The 2,566-nt window shown below is 59.4% G+C and overlaps 1 protein-coding gene across 1 annotated transcript in view; it reads left to right on the top strand.

Moving 5' to 3' along the window:
- The window catches only part of LOC104166246 (myosin phosphatase Rho-interacting protein-like), a gene marked incomplete at its 5' end in the record, with an annotated part of 45,144 nt that overhangs the window by 7,872 nt on the left and 34,706 nt on the right, over window positions 1–2,566 (top strand). Inside the window, 2 exon segments of the mRNA XM_009706112.1 lie at window positions 531–690; window positions 778–1,047. Of these exon segments, the coding sequence (XP_009704414.1) occupies window positions 531–690; window positions 778–1,047 (430 nt within the window).

Genomic DNA, 2,566 nt, shown 5'->3' with positions numbered 1-2,566 from the left:
AGGCCCCCGGGGCTGTGCCGTTGTTCTCCCTGGAACAATAGGGGCTGGGGTCTCTTCCTGCCGAGGCTGTGGACAGGTCCCATGCGTTGTGGCTGTTTCCTTTATCTGCCCGCTCGGATGGGGGACGCTTTCCGCCCACTCCTGGCTGTCAGGAGTGAGGTGTCCGTTGTGCCTATGGAGCTGTAGTTGATGCCGGGCTGGGAAGGACAGGGATGGAAATGGGTGCAGAGCGGTGACTGCAGCCGTCCATTTCTTGGTTTGAAGGTTTAGGTCTTTCATCCGTGCAGGCCTGACCAAAGGGCTGGACTGACAGCCTCAGTTCCTTGCGGACCATCCCACCATCTCCATGGGCATGAAGGGTGGTCAGGGTGGAAAAGCCAAGGGTACAAGAGGTGGCACATCATGGGGCTGGGGCCCAGACCATCTCTGTTCTCACTTGCTGCCCCTGTTCTGGGTGGAATCAAGGTGGTTTTTTGTTAAAAGCAGAACTTGGACTTGAAACCAAGCACAGTGACTTCTCTGTCCCTTAGACGAGAGCTCCATGAACGGAGACCGGATAGACTGTGGGCGGAAGACGCGTGTCGAGAGCGGGTACTTTTCCTTGGAGAAGACCAAGCAAGACTCGAAGCTGGAAGAGCAGCAGCTGCCACCCCCGCCGAGCCCACCCAGCCCCAGCACCCCGAACAACAGGTACAGTTATCCCAAATCGCCCTCGCAGGAGCATGCCCAGCCCTTTCCTTCCCCAGGTACCCGATCAGGCGACCGAATGATTCACAGCTTCTCTCTGAACTCCTTGGACTCGAAGAGCAGTTGCCCCATGCACAAGGACTCCAGCAGCAGAGATGTAGGAAGGGGAGCTGAAAAGTCGGGGCCTCCCCTTTCTTTGAAAGCCAGCCGGCAGTACCCCACCCTGGCCGACGTTCCCAAGGCCATTAGGATCAGTAATCGTGAGGCCTTCCAGGTGGAGAGGAAGCGGCTAGAGCGGAGAACCCGGGCCCGTAGCCCTGGGAGAGAAGAAGTGGCCTGGCTCTTTGGCAATGAGAGAAGGTAAGGGATGAGTGGCTAATCTCCTCCTTGCATGCTTGCAACGGCAGCAAGGCTGCGTCCCCACCACAGCCCTGGACGGAGTAGCCGGTATTTGCTGGGTGAAGCCCCTTTGCATTACAGTGGTCCTGGGTTTAAGGATGCCAAGGGGCAGGTGTCACCCTGCCTGGCTGCTCTGGGGACAGCTGGCTGAGGTGGGTGATGTTTGGTGGCTGTATTTGCAAGCGAGCCCACCCTCCCTGTCCTTTCCCCGGCGTGGCACACGCTGGCAGCTGGCACCATTAATTAGGTTAGCTCTCTAAATGCTGTTAGTGCTGGGTGCGTTATGCAACTGCCTAATGAGCTGAGAGAGGTTTCAAAATGTCACGGCATTAATCTGGGAGAGGAGAGGCGGGTGCAGAGCCGAGGCAGGGCTGCAAAACAGCTCAGTGCGGAGGAGGATGGGGAGGGCATCCGCACGCACGCCTGCACCGTGCACCGGCGTGCTTGGTGCTCTCCGGGCGAGGCGAAGGACGGGCTCGACTTGCCCTGGGAGAGATGTGTTTGTGCTGTGAGGGCAGCAGAGCAAACGGAGAGACGGGCCCCGGGCGAGAGGGCCGCCTGCCAGTCTGATTTTCTTGCCCTGGTTTTCCTCCGGGCGTGTTCTCTCTCGCACAGTTTCAACAGGCGCTTCTCTTCTGTTTCTTCCCAGCCCCTAAAGGACTGTTTTCCAGCCTGGTTTCCTCAGGCCTAGAGCTGGGAGCAGATCTGGGGAGGGCAGTGCAGCTTTGTGCCGGTGCCACTGGTTGGCAGGAGGATGCCAAACCCAGCCCGGCCTTGGCAGCGTGCACAGCGGGTGCCAGGCTGGGGATAAAGGAGAAGAGTGTGGATTTGGCTTTCTCTGCCTTGGAAAGTGGGTGGGAGGAGAAGGATGCCACACAGGTCCCTTGGCCACCCTGGCTGGGGACGAGGAGGAGGAAAGGCTGGTGGCTGCTGGTTTGCAGGATGAACTGGTGCAGTGTGTTGGCCCGGGTGTGGGCGAGATCATGTCCCCGCTGGGTTTGCTGGCAGAGGACGCCCTGGCCAGCACCTACCCCGGTGTGAGAGGACGGCACGTTCCTCCCTTGCTCTAGCCCTGGGGGTATCGTGCAGCGCTGGGATCCAGCACCGAGCTGGGATGTGCCAGCTGAGGACAGGGAGGAGCAGACTTACAGGCAGATAACAGGGCCCGGGAGAGGACACTGCTGCCAGTGACGGTCCTTTTTTAATGTCAGCCCCACTCGCTGCCTGCTGACAGGTGCCTTTTCCCAGGGAAAGTCTGTTTTTCCCAGCCCAACTGGGCTCCTGGGGCTGTTAAGAGATTTTTATTGCTTTATCAGTATTGGCAAAAATTCCCCTGTGTCAGCCCAGGGCCTTTATCAGAGCGGGACGGGTGTAGGGAGAGGAGTGGATGCTGCAACAGGCACAGGGGTCTTGCTGCCCACAGGGCTGAGCCCGGTCCAGCGTTTGGGAGGGGGGTGATGGCAGAGAGCAGGGCAAGGGG

The sequence above is a fragment of the Cariama cristata genome, unplaced genomic scaffold (genome assembly GCF_000690535.1).
Source record: "Cariama cristata isolate BGI_N322 unplaced genomic scaffold, ASM69053v1 scaffold14768, whole genome shotgun sequence".
NCBI lineage: Eukaryota > Metazoa > Chordata > Aves > Cariamiformes > Cariamidae > Cariama > Cariama cristata.
Note: the sequence above shows the minus strand (reverse complement) of the source record. Positions and strands in the feature narration are given on the sequence as shown.